We start from the raw sequence: 17,090 nt of genomic DNA on the forward strand, positions 1-17,090 counted from the left end.
TTGGGGTTTGGGGTGTTTGTTTTTTTTCTGTTGGGTTTTTGGGGGTGATTTGGTTTGGTTTGGCTAACTGAGGTGTAACAAAAGAGGGAAGATGAGTTGCCATTAAATTTCGTTGCCTCCGTGAGTGCTTCTGACTCTTGGTCTCTTTCTCGCCCCCTTGGCGCTTGCTGGGGCTTTGGTGTGCGTCCTGGTGCCAGGCTCTGGGCTGAATGGGATGTGGGGAGAGGGCAGCGAGTCCAGAGGGAGCCAGGCAGGGCTGGCAGCAAGGGGCCTAGGTTGGAAGGGACCTTAGAAATCAACTCCTCCAACCTCCCCGCCATGGGCAGGGACACCTCTCAACTAGACTCAGCTGCTCAAGGCCCCATCCAGCCTGGCCTAGAATATTCCCAGGGAGGAGGTATCCACAGCATCCCTGGGCAGCCTATTTCAGAGTCTCACCACCCTTGCACTGAAGAACTTCTTCCTAAGATCCAGTCTAAGCCTCCTCTCCCTCAGCTTCAAACCATTCCCCCTTGTCCTGCCTCTAGACACCCTTATGAAAAGTCCCTCTGCATCATCTCTTCAGCTACTGGAAGCAGCTCTAAGGTCCCCCTGGAGCCTGCTCTAGGCTGAACAACCCCAGCTCTCCCTCAGCCTGCCCTCACAGAGGTGTTCAGCTCCCTGCAGTCCTGACTCCCAGGGCATCTGTCAGGCTTGGGGCTTATTTTTGATGCTTTTTGCTGGCACATGGTGGATGCAGCCTGGCCTGTGTGTGGCTCAGCACAGCTGCTGGCTCAGCTGGCAGCTGGGGCCAGGGCAAAGCACTGGTGAGGCTGCACCTTGAATACTGGGTTTGGTTTTGAGGGGCCCCTCCTCAAGAAGAACACTGAGGTGCTGGAACAGCTCCACAGTAGGGCACCAATGCTGGTGAAGGGTCTAGAGCGTAAGTCTTGTGAGAAGCAACTGAGGGACCTGGGGTGGTTCAGCCTGGGAAAAAAACGAGGCTGAGGCTGACAGGGTTCAGTGGTGACCCGGCAGTGCTGGGTTGATGGTTGCACTTGATCTGAAAGGTCTCTTCCAACCTAACCAATTCTGTGGTTCTATGAGAAGCCTTTGTAGACAAACCCACCCCACCCCCAAAGGCAGCTCTGCCCTGGTAGTGCCTTCCCAGCCCCTCAACTCAGGGCACAGGTAAGTGTGATGAGAGGCAAACACAGCCATGGTCAGGCTGCTGTGGCCAAGGCGTCTTGGACCTCCTGGGTGTGAGTGGGTGTTTCACCCTTGTGATACCCTTGCAGGCTTTCCTCTGCCTGCAAGCAGAGGAGGTGGGCAGCAGTGTCAGTGTGATTGCTGGAGTTGTTCAAATAGTCAGCATCTGGAGCATACCTTTGGAGCTGCTGCATCTCCCTTGGGTCTTGGGAGTGAGGGACTGCACAGGAGAAGTTGTTGGGGAGAACCCCAGGGCTGCTGGCTGACAGGTTTTGGAAGCAGGCTGGGTGAGGGCAGAGACCCAGCAACACCTGGGAAAGGAAGGGTTAGAGAGATCCCAACCAACCTCAAGCTGTGAACAGCGCAACCATCCCTGGGAGAGGCTGGGAGGAGACTCCAGGGAGCCTTTTAGGTGCTTCAGACCCAAAGGGCTCAGCTCTGGTGAACTGTCCTGCTTGACAGGGACAGCCAAGAGCCCTGAGCGCATTCCCTGCCCTGGGCTCTCCCTGCAGCCTCCTCGGGGCCGTGGCAGCTCTTGGATGTGGTTGCAGAGTTCAGTGGAGGATTGCTGAGCTCGTTTTTGCACCTGGCCTGATGCCACTGGGGAAAGAGCTTTATTTTGGGAGGTGCTTCCCAGCTGCTGCTGCCTTGCTGGCCGGGGAACAGGAACGAGTGGGGCCATGAGGGAGGGGGAACAATCGTGCTCTTCTTTCCCGGTTCTGCAATCCTAATTGCATAGTTTGCAGATGAATAAATGCAAACAGCCACCACTGTTTACTCATCTTGTACTTGAGCACTCTAAATGAGATTTAATTACTGCAATTTTATACCAGACAGGCTGAGCAATCCCCCTCCAGGCAAACCCTTGGGCTGGGACCTGTTGCAAGGCTCCAGCTGGCCCCAGGCTGCCCTGGGAAGGGGATGTCTGAGCTCCATATAGGGCCCCCCACTCCCAGCAGAAAGCCAAACGCTCAACTCCAACATCCCCTCCTTGAACCTCTTCCATGACCCTTCCCTGCTCTCCCTCGCAGGCACTCGCTGAACCTTCCCCAGGATGCCCCAAAGCGTCACGGGGGCGGGGGGGGAGGCTGAGCCCCCTGCACTCACAGATTGCACTGGGTTGGGCGGGACCCTCAAAAGCCACCTCGTCCAATCCCCCTGCAGGCAGCAGGGACACCTCCAACTCCATCAGGCTGCCCAGGGCCGCAGCAAGTCCGGTCTTGAATGTCTCCAGGGGTCCTCAACCACATCCCTGGGCGACCAGCCCCTGTGAGGCTGAGCAGGGAGGCCCTGAGGTACCCCAAAATGGGGGTTGGTGGCAGCGATGCCCTGTGTCCCGCCACCGACGCATGTCCCTTGGGAGCACCGCTCCTGGGGCCACCGCTCCGCACTGCTCCTGGCCGCAACATAAGCGTGGTCGAGCAGCGTGGGCAGGATGCTAGGGAGCCAAAGGCCACGGCGCTGAGCTAAACCCATCTTGACAGCGGCTTGGGCAGGCTGTGTGTGAGCCCAGCCTGGGGTGACAGCACCACAGCCCTCCCCCTGCCCCCAGCCCCGCCCCTGCCCACAGCCCCCGGCTCAGAGTGAAAACCCAGAGGGGATTTTTAGGGTGGGGGTTGGTGGTTTTTTTGCAAACTCTAGGTATTTATTGCATTTCTCACAAGAATAAACTCTGCTTCTACAGGAAGCTTCGGGTACAAACATTCTTCTTTTTAAAAAAAAAGTCGGTTTCTTGTATTGGAGATATTGGTCCTGACCATCCCTGGGGAGGTGGCACTGGCTCCGCGGCAGGGACATGAGCGATGCCACCCTGTGCGTTGGGGACGGGGCTGTGCCGGCGCAGCCACCCGGGACCTCGTACCAGGATCAACCACGCTGGCATCTCGCCGGCACCGAGTACCTGATGGGGCTCAGATCTGGGACGGCATCGGTCCCAAGGGGGTAAAGCTAAGCATGGGGGCAAGCGAGGGGACGAGTGCCCGCGGCCCCCAAGAGCTATTGCTAGAGGAAGAGGAGGTTCCTGAGTGGGAGGAAGGCTCTGCTGCCCTTGTACTGGGCTGTGCCGGCAGCTCAGCACTGCTGGGGGTGGTCCTGGCCGCTCAGGAGCCGCTGAGGACGCGGCAGAGCCTGCTGTGGATCTGGCCCTGGACGGGCTCGCAGGCCAGCGCCTCGCCGTCCACCGTCATGATGCCCGCGGCCGCCCGCGGCTCCAGGCGGAAAGCCCGGACGGGGACGTAGCACAGGTGGGGACAGTTCAAGTCCAGGTGGGTGCCCCTGGCCATGGCCAGGAAGATCTTCAGCAGGGCCACGCGGCTGATGCCAGCCCTCAGGTAGAAGAGGTGGATGCAGCCGTCGTGCAGCTGAGCCGCCGGCGCCATCAGCAGGTTGGTGCCCAGGTGGGACTGGTAGATGGCATAGACAGTGACGAACTCCTCCTCGGGGACCACCGTCCAGTGCGCCGGCACCGGCTGGCTGAGCGGCACCAGCAGCGAGTCAGCAGGCAGAGCCCCAGGCGCCTCCGTCCCAGCCGGGGGCACGGCGCGGCCAGCCCGGCCATTGGTGATGGGCGCCTGGGGGTCTCTGGCTGCCGCGGGGGTGCCCTGCTCGGGGGCAGCGGGCAGGTAGGAGAGGCGGCCCTGGTACACGCGCAGCTTGGCCAGGCACTGGAGGGTGCCCAGCGTGAAGCGGGCGTTGCCCATCCGCCGGTACTTCTCGCTGTCGATGTCCACGTCCGAGATGAAGCCCCAGCCGAAGCCCAGGAAGGAGAAGAATCGCTTGCCCGAGGCCGTGCTCAGCGACACCAGGTCCATCTGCGTGTGCAGCCCCTTGCACAGGATGAAGGTGCAGTTCAGCAGCAGCTTCTTCTTAGCGACGTGATCGTTGCTGTGAGGAGTGCAGAAGGGTGAGTTCGGGCCGGAGCCAGCTCGGGGCCCCTCGGGCTGTCCCGGCATCCACACAGGAGCATAGAACAGGCTCACAGAATCACCCGGGTTGGTAGTCCGACCCATCCTCAGCTAGATCAGGTGGCCCAAAGCCCTCTGGAGCCTCACCTTGAATATCTCCAGCAAGGGGGCCTCAACCACCCCCCCGGGCAACCTGTTCCAGTGCTCAACCGCCCTCATTGTGAAGTACCTGATCCTAACATCCAATCTACATCTCCTCTAATTTCAAACCATGCAACGCTTGCCCCTGTGTCATGGTTGGGAGGTGTCCCAGTGGGGTGATGTTGTCCCTCAGGGTCAGATGCTGGGAAAGAGTTTGCTCAGGTGGGAAGGATAAAGCAGCTCCTGAAAGAGGGAATCGATTAGGGGCTGCTGGGTGGGGGTGGATCCTTTAGGGTAAAGCTGTGCTGGACTCAGAGCCTGGAGGGGAGAAAGCCTGTGTGGGGAGCTGGGGACATGGGGACACAACCTGATGCTCCCAGGGACCAGCTGGGCCTAGGCAACATCAGCCTGAGGAGAGGTGGGGACCCATGTAGGCACCTCTGTGCTGGGCATCCCAGCACCTTTTCCTGTGCTGGAGCCATGTGCAGCCTTTTGCTCCCTTCATCCCCCCTCCTCGGTGCCAGCAGAGCCCCGTGTGCCAGCCAGGGCGGTGCCAGCAGCAGGTGACTCACCCTGCATAGTAGTTGATGGAGGCAGCCAGGGCATTCCCAGAGCCCCCTGGCAGGATGCACAGAGGCTTCTTCATGGTGTCCTCCCAGTCTGGCCGCTCCATGAGCCCGTTCACCACCTGCAGGGATGGCGGGAGCTGGTTGTAGCAGAGCCAGGCACGGAAACCAGTGGGCTCTGTCCAGCCCTGGGGGAGGCAGAGCCCACAGTGCCCCTAGTCAGGGCAGGACCGAGGCCATGGCTGCCTCACTTTGCTCCAGGCCAGGTGCCAGCTCTCCTCTGCCATTCCCTGCCTGCCTTTGCATCTCAGGGCTCAGCTCCTGCCCCAGGCACCCTCTTCTCCCAGTTCTCTGTCCATCCTGGCCAGGGGGATGCCCTGCAGTGCCCCTCACCTCAAAGAGCAGCCCGTCCCCGGACATGACCACCAGCGTGTCCCACTGTGACAGGTCCTCATCCCTCACCTTCTCGTGTGCATGGTGAGGCCTCTCTGGAGAGGAAAGCAGAGAGAGTTGAGCATCACCCTCCCTCCTGCTGCCAACCCCCATACAGTGACCCCAGCCCCAACTGTCCCCACAAGGGTCCCAGCCAGGAGTTTAGGAGATGAAGCAGTCACCCCTATTGGTCAAGGGGTCCTCAATTTGCACCAGGGGAGGTTTAGGTTGGACATGAGGAACAATTTCTTCCCCCAAAGGGTTGTCAAGCTCTGAGATAGGCTGCCCAGGGCAGTGGTGGAGACCCCATCCCTGGAGAGACTGAAAAGCCAGTGGTGATGTGGTGGACTTGGCAGTGCTGGGTTAGCAGTTGGACTTGGTGATCTGAAAGTTCTCTGGTTGAGTCCCCAGCCCTGGATGTGTTTAAAGATGGCTTGGATACGGTGCTTGGGGATATGGTTTAGGGCTGAACCTGGTAGAGTAGGGTTCTGGGTTGGTCTTGGTGATCCTGAGGGTCTTTTCCAACCTGAATGTTTCTGTGATTCTGTGAAAACAGCTCTCTGCTTTTCCTGAGTGCAGCCACATCTGCTCACCCCCATTCCCACCACCACCCGTGGCAGCCCTCTCATCACATTGTCCCAACCAGCCCCACAGGAGCCAGACCCGTGGCTACAAGGTCGTCAGAGAAGCCCATCCCAAGGCAGCAGCAGCCAGATAGGAGGCCAGGAAGGGAGGAGGAGAGGTGCTGCTGGCAGACTCACCGGTGATGAAGACGGTGGAGGCGATGTCAGCCTCGGCCAGCATAGGCTGCACCACAGCCTGGAAGTCCTCGAGGGCGCGGCCAGCCCCGCTCCGGGGGTTCAGCAGCACCAGCGCACGGCAGGGCCGGGGCAGCACCCCGTAAGTGTCACCTGGGTGGGGGACAGGGTTTGGTCAGGGCGGGGGGGCGGCCCAGAGAGAGTTTAGCGTTTGCCACACCTCCAAAGGAAGCGGAGCAGCCCCTGATCCCCACCGGCTCCCTGGGCTGCAGCCCTCCCCCGAGGGAACGGGAGGTGAGCAGGGATGGAAGGTCCCTGCTGGGAAAGCAGGGGAGGTGACAGAGGCTGCGACACAGGGGTCTTGTGAGGTCATCCTGAGCTGTCCCACAATCGGCAGGGATGTTTCACAGCCAGGCTGGAGCCCTGCAGCAACCCAGCAGTGCCGCAGAGGATCCGGGGCTCTGCAGCACCGAGCGTCCCTGGGCACCCCTGGGCACCGCAGGGCCACGGGGTGCTGCCAGGCCAAGGAAAGGAAGGTGGAAGCAAAGTGGGGGGGGGGGTTGAAGCCCAGCCTGCCCCGGGGCAGCCAGGCCCACACATTGGGAATTTCCCTGCTGAACGCCTCCGGCTCAGCCACGGCTCAGCCCCACGGTGAGCAGGGAGCCAAGCATGGAGGGACGAGAGCCAGGGGGACTCGAATTCCCAGTTCCCCACATCCACTCCAGCTGGAGCCAGGCCAGGCCAGACACCTGTGCCAGCAGACGGACGCCTCTGCTTCCCCTGCTCCCCACAGGGCTCTGGTTTCATGTGTGAAGCCTCTGGCCGGGCTGTAATTACACTCTTGGCAGGGGTCTGCATCCCTCTGTGCCCCTGCCTGCCTCCAGCCCTCCCAACCCCAGTGGTGCCTGTGTGGGGAGACAGGGTGAGCATACAGCTGCCCTGTGAGGGGGGTGCAGGGCAGAGCAGCAAAGTGCTGGCACTCTGCCATGGGCAAGACCCCTGGGTGCTGCCTGGGCACCCTGAGCTCTGAAAGGAGCAGGGCAGTGAAATGAGCAGGCAGGGTGCCTCAGGCTCCTGCAGTGCCTCTGGAAAGCCCTGGCCATGCAGGGTGAAGGCAGTTTTGGGGGCTGGGCGGATGCTCTCACCAGCTCTGGGCCCCCTAAGCTGTAATCTGCCCTGAAGGCAGAGGCAGAGGCCCACTCAAGTGTGTGGGTTCTGCGGGACAGCCTGTGCCTGCTGACTCAGCAGAAAGAGCTGCTCTCAGGAGCTGAGTCACTGAAGCAGATGACATTTCCCAGCACTGCCTCGGGCTGGGAACCCCCTGCCTCTCACTCGGGACTGGGGGCTGGGGCCAGCTGCCTGTCCCTGCCTTGTCTGCACACTTTGCTTTGAGCTGGTGGGACACACAGGCAGCTTCTTGCCTGCTCAAACCCTCCTGCTGCCCACAGCGGGGATGGAGGGGGGAAACCTGGGGTGGTGGAAGTCCCTACGTGTGGCACTCCCCCAGGGTGACAGCCATCATCACACCGGTCACGGCTGTGCTGGGGCTTCCCTGGCTGGCAGCTGGCAGACTTCCATGAGCTGCTTCATGGGGAGATCTCCCTGAACATCCCATCCCCATGCCCAGCCCCGGGGAGCACACAGCGCTCTGCTGACTCTGGCACCATCAGGTTGGTTTTGTGCCCCTGGGGATGACCTAGTGAGGCTGTCACCCTCTGGGCCACCTCCTTGTCCCTATGCCAGCTGTTCAGGACCTGCCACTGAGTCCTCAGCAGAGGTCTACCCGTGAGAGCCCCAACAGCCAGGGCTGAGAACAGGTCCAGGTGCTGGCTCTGGGCCAGTTCTTCCCACTGCTGTCCAAGGCCAGGGAAAGCTGCTGGCTGCACACCCCCCACACGCCTTCCTCAGCCTCTTATCAGTGGGTGCCAGATGTGAAGGGACAAGCTGCCCTTGGGCACAGTGATGAAGCAGTGTGAGCAGCTCGGGGCAGGGATAAGAGGCAGCAATCCCAGGGCTGGGCTGACCCTGCTCCCCACTCCTGAGCCTTCCCCAGTCACAACCAGCACTAAATCCTCTACTGGCAAACGCAGCCGAGCCCCCAGGACGAGAGGCTCATGCTGCATCCCCAGCTGCTGGGGGCAGGTGCTGGGGGGCTTTTCTCTCTCTTTTTCCTCTCCACTCTGAAGGATGCAGAGCCAGAGCACAGAGCACTTCAGGTACCCATATGTTTTTTAAACCCACAGTGTTCCTAACCAGCTACATGGCTCCTGAAGCACACAGAGCTGCAGCTGGCTCTGGCATGAAGCCCCTGCCTGGGCCCGTGGGTGCTGCCCTGTGGGTGCTGCCTCTGCTGGGCTGCAGAGTACACCTGGAACCCTGGAGAACTGCTCCTTGGGTGGAAGGGGAAAGGTGAACCCTGCTGAGGGCACAGAGAGATGCCATGATTCTGTCATGGGGAGCAGACTGCTGGTACCAGGGTGTGAAGAGGGACAGGAATGTGATTCCAGTGTGGGATCACACCAGCAGCAGCAGGCTCAACCCATGGCAAAGTGGGGGATGGTGGTTGGGAGCTGGAGCAGGCCAGCAGCGATGCTCAGCAGAGGGCACAGATGTCAGCAGCATCCCTTCGCCTTGCGCAACGCTGGCCTGCCCCTGGCATCGTGGCCAGGCTCTGACCACTTCCCTGCACACCCTGGTCACTTCCAACCTCAAAGGCTGAGCAGAGCAGACACTGAGTCAGCAGGAGGAAGGGGCTCCAGCTGCTGCCAGCGCACAAACCCTGCTCCCACCCCTCCACCCACATGGGACACATGTCCTCGCTGTGCTCCGGCAGGGACCACGCTGCCACAGCTCCGCTGTCAGCAGCTCCAGCTGCTCCCTTATGTCCCCGAGTCCTGGAAACTCTCTGGGCACAAGGAGCAAGTGTGCCAGGCTGGCAGGGAACAGGGCTGGTGGCCTGCCTGGTGCGAGGCTAGGGTGGACTGAGGCATGCCTGCTGTGTGTCCCCCTCTGGGCTGAGATAAGGAGGGGGAAGCTTCCTCCCTGACATAGCTCTCTGCAGGGCTTTGATCCTCGGGGATGCTGAAGCTCAGGTGACACCAGGATGGGCTCAGTGCTGGCTCCCCAGGTCCCCTGGCTGCGGGGATGGGGTGGCAGGATTGCTCCCCACGGACTCACATGCAGCTTCGCAGCGCTGCCTTATCTGTCCCGCACAGGCTGCGATGCTGGCACGGGGTGGGGGTGGGGGAGCGCAGGGTGTGGCGAGAGGCATTTTTAGCTCTGTCCCAAACTGGGGGGGGGGGGAGTGGAGGGAGAGGAGGTTTGCAAATCCTGCCGGCCCTCGGCTGGAAAAATAACTGCCAAATCCCACACCACCTTCTCCCGTCCTCCTTCCTCGGGCTCCCCCGAGGCTCCAGCCTTGCAACGAGCCGCTCCCGCCCCAGCACCCTCCTCACGCTGCCTGCTCGAAAGGGCGAGGGGTTCTAAAACCGCCTGCAGCTGCGGAGTTCAGGCTGGAGATAGAGACTGAGGAGCTGGGGTTTTCCCTTCACCCCTTTCCCCTGGGTTTTATATTCTTTAGGAAGAGTAGCAGAAAGTTGTTTTGTAGCTGCAGGTCATGTTAAAAAAAAAAAAAAAGAAAGAAAGAAAGAAAGAAAAGAGCTGCATTTTAAAACGCAGGCAGGGGGAGCTGGGCTAAATGTGAGTTGACAGGATCCCTCTAACCGCATGTCTCTTAATTTCCAAGCCTGATCAGCGCGACTGGACAGCTAAATAAACGAAGTAGTGCATATAATTGAATCTGGGCTCTGATGTTCAGCTTCATGCCAGCCTGCCCTGCCCTGGCTGCAGCTCCGGGGCGGGGGGCGGGGGGGAGGAAGAGGGAACTGGCACCCCCAGACTCCTCTGTGCTACTTTGCCTGCTCCCGAGTGATGGCTGGGACCTGCCGGGGACAGTGCCTGGCTCCCGTCCTGCCTGCGTCAGCAAGCACGCCTTTTATTTTTAATTCCTTCGTTAATTCTGCCCTTCGGAGCCTTGCTCGTTATTGAACCCGAGGGACTGGGGCGAGGGGGGAGGGAGGAGTGGGGAGGGGGGCGCAGCGAAGGGTCCCCGTGGTGTCAGCACATCCCTGCCGCCCCTTGGATTTAAGGGTGAAATCTGAGAGAAGCCACTCCCGGGGCTATGCACAGGGATGTCCCGGAGTCCCCCACGAAGCTCAGGGCTGGGGGAAAGGCGATCCGGCTGACCCTGCGGGGATGCGAATCGCTTCTCGTCCATGTCACCCACCCTGGTCCCCAGCCTATCCCTCGGAGCCCGACCCCCGCGCAGCGCTCCCGGCTCTCAGCCGCGTCCCTGGGACTGGCTGTCCCGCGTGGGAACCGGCGATGGAGAGAGGGAGAGCCCCCCACGCCCCGTTCCTCGCTCCTCATCCCACACTCCCTACCCAACAGCCTCCATCCCACATCCCTCATCCCACACCCCCCATCCCACGCCTGGCTGCTGGCCCCGGTCCCGGCACACACCCCCCCGCCCAGTCCCTGGGCTTTCTCCTTCGGGACCTGCGGCGGAGCGGAGACAACTCTGCTCCACGGGGACGGGTCGGGTGTCGCTGTCCCCCTCCCCCCTCAAGTCTCGCGTGGGGTGGCGTCTCGGTACCCACCGTCCTGCGTGGGCACGGCGGGCACGGCGAGCTCCCGGATCCGGCGGCTCCAGGCCTGGGCGATGCGCAGGTTGCCCTCGGCGTCGGGGGCGAGGCAGACGCGGAAGGTCCGCTCCAGGCGCTGGCGGGAGGGCGAGCCCCAGCGCGACCCCCGGAGCGGGTAACAAACCAGGGAGAAGCAGGCAGCGGGGACGGCAGCGGGGAAGGCGGTGGAGCCCACGCAGTCGGCCAGGCGGAGCGCGGCGTCGGGACCGGCCGAGCACCCGGAGCCGGGACGCCTCACCTGCAGCTCCCGGGCCGTTAAAGCCAGAGAGTAAACGGCAGCACCGGGAGTCGGTCCAGCACCGAAAACACCTTGAAGTAACACCGGGGGCCCCCCGGGCTCCGGGGGAGTGCGGCGGCCGGCGGCCATCGGCGGCGGAACGGGAACGGGAGCGGGACGCACCGGGGAGCGCCGCCCGCCGCTTGCTCGCTGCTGACACCCGCCGCGCCGCCCGGCAATGGCAGCCGGGGCCGCACCATTCATAAAAACTTAACCCACTCCCCCGACCCACCCCGTCCCGGGGCTGCCCTGAGCCCACCCCCACCTCCTCCCCAGTCCCCTCCCCTGCCTCGGTTCTCCCAGGCTCTGCCCGGGACGCGGGGTACCACGACTGCCCGGTGGGGACACAGCGAGGGCACAGCCACAGGGCGGGGTGATTGCCCTGCTCGGGTAGGGGGTCCCGTATGGGTGTTCCCAGCCCTGGGGCTGGCGTGGCACCCACCCAGGCTCGCAAGGGGAGAGCAACAGCCAAGCACCGGACGGCCATGCCAGCCCCAGTTCTGGGCATCGTGTCCAGGGACACAGGGACCGACTGCTCCAGCTCCGGGCTGAGTGGTGCTTGGTACTATCTCTGTGCCTTTCCAGCCGGGACGGCGAGGGAGGAACGGACACCCGGAGACATCATGGCACGGCCAGGGCGGAGGAGGACATTGGGGACTGGGAGGGAGGACATTGTCCTGCCCGTCACTCACCATCAGTGAACCCCAGTCCACCACGGAGCACTGAGTGATGGAGACAGAGCCCAGGGGGTCTGCCTGGAAGGTGCCAGCGTGTCTGGGAGCTGCTCTGTGCCCACAGCAGCTGAAACAAACCACTGAGAGCAGCTTTAGGTGGTGACAGGACTGAGCTCACCTTCCCGATGCGCTGCTGGGCTCCAGGGGTTCTGGCCCAGCCCAACAATGATGGGTTTTGCCAACCAGCTCCCAGAGGACGTAGCTCTGCTCCACATGCTCCAGCTGGCCCTCTGCTCTCCTGAGGCTCCTCCGCGCAGGGAAACGAGCAATGAGCACTCAGACAACCGCCATGGGACTGGTAAGGCAGGCAGAGAGGTGCCCCAGTGCTTCCCTTCACCTCACCTGGGCCTTCCTCACCCCCTCCTCATCCTTCACAGCACCCTCTGTGACAATGTTCATGTGGGTTTCACTCACCCTGTGCTGCTGGGCTGGCAGCTGCCCGAGACCCTGTAACCTTGAGCTCACACTGCACGGAGGCATCGCCCTTCATGCTCGGGGCAGGTTAATCAGCACTGAGCCCTCAGCCCTCTGTCCTCACCTAAACCCCTTGGAACTGGCCAAAACTGGAACTGGTGCCCAGCTGGTTGACATGGTTAAGCCTTTCTTTCCCAGAGCGACCTAAACCAAGAGCTGAGGTGGCATGATTTGGATCATGGTGCTCTCCAAAAAGCCTTCCCTGCACTCTGGGGGTCAAAGACCTTCTTTGAGGGGGAGCTAGAGCTGAACCCAGACCCCACCATTTGCTGGCTGATACTTTCAGATAAGGGAACCTCAGCTCCCACAGCTTATTCTGGGTGAGATTTGAGTGCAGCTGCTGCCATGCCACAGTCCAGTGTTTGTAAACAGCCCTGAAGTGCTCAGCAAGGTGTCACAGGAGGAAATAGCTGACTGCTGAGGAGTGCAGAGTCCTGACCTGCCCCTCACCCCTCTCGGTGACTAACCAGCTCCCGATTTCCGCCCAGGAAGACACGAGACGTGGTGGGAGGATGTGACAGCAGCTGTCATGCTGCTCCTGGCAGGTGCCACGGGGCCATGGGGCTGCTTCGGGCTCGGTCCTCACCGTGTGACACCCACTCATGGCCCCGTGCCGCAGGGAACCCCCCAGCCCTGTCTGCTGCACGAGAGATGAACATGTGGCCAGGCTCCACTGGCCGTGGCCATGCTGGAGACAGGGCAAAGGGGCTGAAAGTGGCTTCATCATGAGCTGCTGAAGCTGGCAGTGCCACAGCATTCATCCATGGGAAGGGTTAGCACAGGGATGCCCACGGCAGGGATGCCCATGACAAGAAGGTGAGGGTGCTGCAGCCAGATTATTAGATGGCAGGACCAGCACAAATTCAACCTCCAGGCTGGCACGTCTCATCCAGGTAGAACTTGTCCATCTTGGTGCTGACCTATGGGCACTTCACATAAGCCCATCCTAATGCTGTGCCACTCTTGGCAGATTCCCACTTCATGCCAGAGCCAGCCCCGTGCCCACCGCCTGCCCCATACAGGTCGCTTTGCTCTGCATAGCCGCGGGCTGATTAAAGCCAGCGCCACACGGACGCCGCTCGTTTGCCTCCAGCCGCGACGTCTGACGCGGAAACTGGGGTCGCTTCCGTCACCACCCGGTGCTGATAAACAGTCGTTTGGGGCTATCTTAATTACGAGAGCCTTAACGAGCTCTCTTGACCCGGCCAGCAGCCCGAATGGTGCTCAGCTGCCAGCACTCCTGCACTGTAGGCAGGAGTCTGCCCGTCGGGTTTGTCCCGATCGGCTCCGTTCCCACCCGTGTGCGTGGGAGGGCAGCGCGGGGAGGTGGCGTGGGAATGTAGCGTGGGGCTGGTGTGCTGGTGGGGACAGACAGTGCTGGATTCCCCTCACCTCCCTTCTCATCACGAAGGGGGCTTGCCCACACTATGGAGTGCCCGGTCCAGCCATGACCATGGCTCCCTTCCAGAGATGGTCTCCAGCTGTCCCTTCCAACCCCTGTCCTTCTGTGATTCCGTGAAGAGCAAACACCCCACAAACTTCTATCCTGGGAGGGCCTCGGGGGTACCCCAACTCACAGATGTTATCTGGGGCAGAAAGCTTGTATGCCTGGACTGCCGTGCCCCAGGCTTGCTGGAGAAGGTGATGGAGCCTCTGTGTCCGGAGAAACTGAGGCAGAGGCAACAGCCAAGGTTTGTCCTGAGCTGTGCAATAGGCTAAGGGTTAAATCCAGCAATTAAACAGCCCCGCAGCTTCTTCTTGCCCCCAGCTGCCAGACGAGCTGCTCTCCCCAGGGAGGTTGTCCTGGGGGAAGAAAGCAGAGGCTGAGGACTTCCCCCTCCCCTCCAGCTGATGCATTCCGGCTGCAGTGCAGAACAGAAGCTCCCAGAGCCAGGGCGGGCCAAGATTTTGGACTCCCACTGCCTGCACAAGCGGCAGGCAGCCCTGGGGGAGGCATGCAGAAGAGATGGCTCTGCTGCAAGCTCAGCTGCAGCGTTTGGGGGCACGCAGCTCCTCCAGACCCCCTGCCCGCTCTGCCACGTCCACCGGGATGGGAAGGGGAGGGGGATGCACTCATCCCGGATCCATCTCTTTCAGCATCCTTCCCGCTGCTGAAGGTACATGTCTCAAGGTGGAGCCAGAAATAGCGCGGCTCCTCGCTGCATCGGGGCTGGCAGGGCTGCAGGGTTTGGCAGGGGGACAGGCATCGACTGCAGCAGTGGGAACTTTCCAGCCGGTGCCTGCGGAAGCGGCCGGTGCAGAGCCGGAGTCGTTTCGGGGCAGAGTCAGCCCGGGGACTGCGGCTCGGCGTCTCTCAGCCCCCAGCCACAGGGGCTGGCAGGGAACGGTCACCCCGTGGCCCCCCGGGTGGTGCTGGTGCCAACACAGCAGGGAGCAAGAGAGGACAGAAGTAACAGAGGTATCTCCTGGAGGACAGAGATTGGGATCACAGCCCACCTGAGGTGCATGAGCTGGGACATGGGTTTTGGGTCTGCCACTGATGTGCTGCACAGCTCTGCCAAGTGACTGCACTCTTGGTCTCTGCCTCCATGCCCCGTGGGCAGCAGGCATCACCCCCAGTCCCAGCCTCACAGCAGTCCAGGACTTGACTCAAGAGGTTCTGGGCTTCTGAGGAGGTTATGGCAGCTCACACACCACAGCCGAGCCACGCAACCTTGCTGGGGGCTGCTGCCCACCCCTGATCCTCCTCCAGCGAGCTGCCGGCACAGCCCAGGACCATGAGGCTCGTCAGGAAGCTGAGCTCATTCCTCCCAGCTGATGATTGACTCAAAAATATTTCTGAGGTCAGACCTCCTCGGGGGGAACTCTCCCAAAGCGCCCCCCGAGAAGCTGCTGAGTCCGGAGTAACCACACACCGCGCTCGCTCCGCCCGAAAGTCACCCCCGATGACAAGCCCTGGCGTCAGAGGGGCTGAGGCAAAAGTGCTACCGTTTGATCTCCCCCTTTGCTGGGAGAAGCCACATTTCAGACCCGTTGTAGGGTTTCCACCACTTCCCCGCAGCGGTTTCCTGCCATGATGTGAGCGCAGGCATTTTTGGGAGGTGAGTCAGAGGCTGCAATAAGAACCACCTGGCCGGGAGCTCGGAGGTTGGAGCCCATCCCGGGGTCATCCCCCTTGCGATGCTTGGTGCCTGGGGCAGGATTACTTAGCCCCACCACAGTCTCTCGTTTCTGGCCTGGGTAAGAAGAATTGGGATTTGCTGCCACGCTTCCCATGGCTTCTTTTTCCTTGTGGGCTCCACCCGGGCTTCGGGGAGAAACTGGGTAAAGGAAAAAAGGCCAAAGCTGCTCCAGCTCTGCAGGAAGCTGCCTGCAATGGCTGTCCCACCCTTGCATCACGGCAGCCCCTTGCACAACCCCCCCCCCCGCCCCCAAAGCACCCCAGCACACACAGGGTGGCACCTAGGCCCTGGTTTTCTCCGGGGAAGCAATGCAGGGCTGGGCAGAGCTGAGAAACTGCCCACCCTGCTTGTTTGAAATCCAACATATAAAGCTGGTTGCTTGTAAAGAAACCTCCCAGGCTTTCCCTGCTGGGCTTTAACATTTCATTTTTCCTTTGCCTTTAAAAATACATGACCCCCCCTGCCTGTCCTCCCCCTCAACATTACTCAAACCCCTCTGCTCAGCAAATAACTGCACGGCAGCCAGCAAGTGAGGCTGAGCCTGGATAAGCCTTTTCAGAGGAGCTAAACCTGCTCAAAGCTGGTGCTGTTCCCTGACCCGCCCTCCTAATCCTGCCCAGCTGATAATGAAATAATAAAGGGCTGCACAGCCTTGCTCTCCCTGTGCTGTGGGGGAGGTTTCTGCTGTCTCTCTGCGTGCCAGGAGCTGGGATATTAATTGCTCCCTAAGTAAACAGAATTGCTTCTTTCTTCTCCTTTGCCTGGCTGTAAAACCAGGTGTGACCCTCAGCCTGCAGAGCAGAGAAACCAAAGCTGCTGCATTTTCCAGGAGAAAGGTTGGTCGTTGCAGTGATAACAGCCATGATCTCTGCCCACTGCCCTGCCCGGCCTCCTCAGGAGATAAGGCCAGCCCCACAGCTCTGCCAGATGGGAACAGCTGTCCCTGCAAGGCTGTGCCGGGCCTTTCCCCACAGGGATGAAGCTGGTGGCACTGTGGGAAAGTGTGTGGGCTCTCAGAAACACGAGAGCAGGGTGGGGTTGGGGCAGGATGTGGTGTCAAGCCCCTCTAAGGTAACAGAGATGCCCCCCGGGGTCTGCTGTGCTGGTGGCTGCGCTGCAGCAGATTGCACCAATTTGCTGCATCTGAGCCCTCAGGAGCTGGGAAAGCCAGGGAGGGTGACAACACAGGCAGGACCTGTCCCCCGGGGCCAGGGTGGCTCTGAGCACCCCATGGGGCAGCAGGAGTGAGGACCAGAAGGTGATAGCTGGGAGAACCCAGAGGGCAGTGCAGAGGCTGAGGACACCCAGAGAGGCTACAACATCAGCCCTGGGCTGCTGTGTTGAGGCTGCTAAGCTCCAGGTGGCGCCAGGTAGGAAAGGGTTAAACAGCGTTTCCTTCTCTGGCACACCTGAACTTCATGGCCGGCAAGGATGGAAAGGCTTTAAAAGAGGAAGGCAGGAATAAGCTCCTGTCTCAGGGGAGCTGGTGGGAGGCTGAGCACTCTGCAGAGGCTGAGCACTGGGTCTCCCACTCCCTCCTTGCTTTCCCCCTGCCTGGGTGCTGCTTTGGGGCTCGTCCCTGCTGTGACCCCCCTGTCAGGGTGCCCCTGTAGGAGCTTGTCCCTGCTGTCCCCATCCCTTGAGGTTCTCCTGCTCCCTTAGGACCTGTGCTTTCTCCAATAAGTGCAGAAGCAACCTTGGGAAGCAGCCAACTTCCTACCTCCCAAAAATAGTCTGGCCCTCTCCGTTTTTTTTCCCCTAGCTCTGTTCT

The 17,090-nt window shown here is 61.2% G+C and overlaps 1 protein-coding gene across 1 annotated transcript; it reads right to left on the bottom strand.

Annotated features, from left to right (window-relative positions):
* Window positions 1-2,901: 2,901 nt before the first annotated feature.
* On the bottom strand, window positions 2,902-11,502 carry SPHK1 (sphingosine kinase 1). The gene is made up of 5 exons (XM_054170718.1): window positions 10,647-11,502; window positions 5,992-6,141; window positions 5,192-5,286; window positions 4,805-4,920; window positions 2,902-4,071 (listed from the first exon to the last, which is right to left on the bottom strand). Exons 1-5 carry the CDS (start codon window positions 11,170-11,172, stop codon window positions 3,288-3,290), a joined length of 1,671 nt encoding a protein of 556 aa, XP_054026693.1. The 5' UTR covers window positions 11,173-11,502; the 3' UTR covers window positions 2,902-3,287.
* Between the last annotated feature and the right edge of the window lie 5,588 nt (window positions 11,503-17,090).

Source organism: Dryobates pubescens, chromosome 20 (genome assembly GCF_014839835.1).
Source record: "Dryobates pubescens isolate bDryPub1 chromosome 20, bDryPub1.pri, whole genome shotgun sequence".
Classification (NCBI taxonomy): domain Eukaryota; kingdom Metazoa; phylum Chordata; class Aves; order Piciformes; family Picidae; genus Dryobates; species Dryobates pubescens.